At 42.3% G+C, this 1128-nt stretch overlaps 1 protein-coding gene across 1 annotated transcript in view; it reads left to right on the forward strand.

Annotated features, from left to right (window-relative positions):
• LOC101858123 overlaps nucleotides 1–964 on the forward strand; it is a 156728-nt gene extending 155764 nt beyond the window's left edge. The window contains exon 7 of the mRNA XM_005104758.3: nucleotides 791–964. Within this exon, the coding sequence (XP_005104815.1) occupies nucleotides 791–964 (174 nt within the window). The remainder of the gene's footprint in view (nucleotides 1–790) is intronic.
• Nucleotides 965–1128: the final 164 nt, after the last annotated feature.

Raw genomic sequence — 1128 nt, forward strand, 5'->3', positions numbered from 1 at the left:
CATTCATTCATTCATTCATTCATTCATTCATTCATTCATTCATTCATTCATTCATAAAATCTTTTATCTATTCATCTATTCATCTATACGGGGACTTTCGTGGCCTAGAGCTTAAGGTGTTTGCCACTAATACTGTAGGTCCCGTGTTCAAATCCGGATAGAAACGAAAATTCTTTTCTAAAAGATTCTCTTTTCACATCATTTCTTGCTCTCTAGCAATGGTCTGTCGTCTGCATTCGTGTCCACTGTCTGCCTTGTCCCCTCACCTCCTTGCCCTTTCCTCTGGGTTCCTGGCTCTTTCTGGAGTCTTTCTTCTTTTCTACTGTTACTCCTTGGCACTTTCTTACTGCTGTCTTTCAGCTACACCCCTGATCTTCGGGTAGAAAAGATTTACACCTTGCCTTCTCGGACAAGGACGAAAAATCTCGAAGGTCTCGTGTGCAAGTTGCGCACATTAAAGATCCCTTGGTGGTCCAAAATAGAACAAAATTCAAAATTTTGTACCAACTGAAAATGTTTAATGTGTCTCGCCCGCTCATGTGACCTTATGCAGTTGCGAGCGCCGTTAAACACTTACCCCCCATTGTTTTTTTATATAAACATTTTAAAAATCATCTATACATCTGTTCATTTATTCTTTTATTCATCTGCTAATCTGTTCCTTTCTTTCCTTATTTCTTTCGTTTTTTCTTTATTTATTTATTTCGTTCTTTCTTTCTATTTTTATTTCTTTATTTATTCACTGATTTTTTAACTTATTTTTTAAAACTTATATTATTCATTTTCAGAGATCGTTAAGAAGCTAAAGAAACCACCGCCCCTGATCCGCCCGTCGGTGACTCCTCAAGCCGCCCCTCCACAGTTCATCCAGATCATGAAACAGTGCTGGTCGGAGATGCCCGAGATGAGGCCCTCAGTGGACGATGTGTATGACCAGTTCAAGAAACTGACCGGTGGAAAGTGAGTACAACAGGGAGAGAGAGAGTGGGGTGAGAGGGATAGAGGGAGAGAGAGAGGGGGGAGGAGAGAATGGGGTGGGGGAGAAGGAGAGAGAGAGGGAGGGAGGAACAGGAGAGAAGAGGGGGGAGGTGAGAGGGAGAGGAAAGAGAGAAGGGGAGGGGAGAGAGA

Source organism: Aplysia californica, unplaced genomic scaffold (genome assembly GCF_000002075.1).
Source record: "Aplysia californica isolate F4 #8 unplaced genomic scaffold, AplCal3.0 scaffold00434, whole genome shotgun sequence".
NCBI lineage: Eukaryota > Metazoa > Mollusca > Gastropoda > Aplysiida > Aplysiidae > Aplysia > Aplysia californica.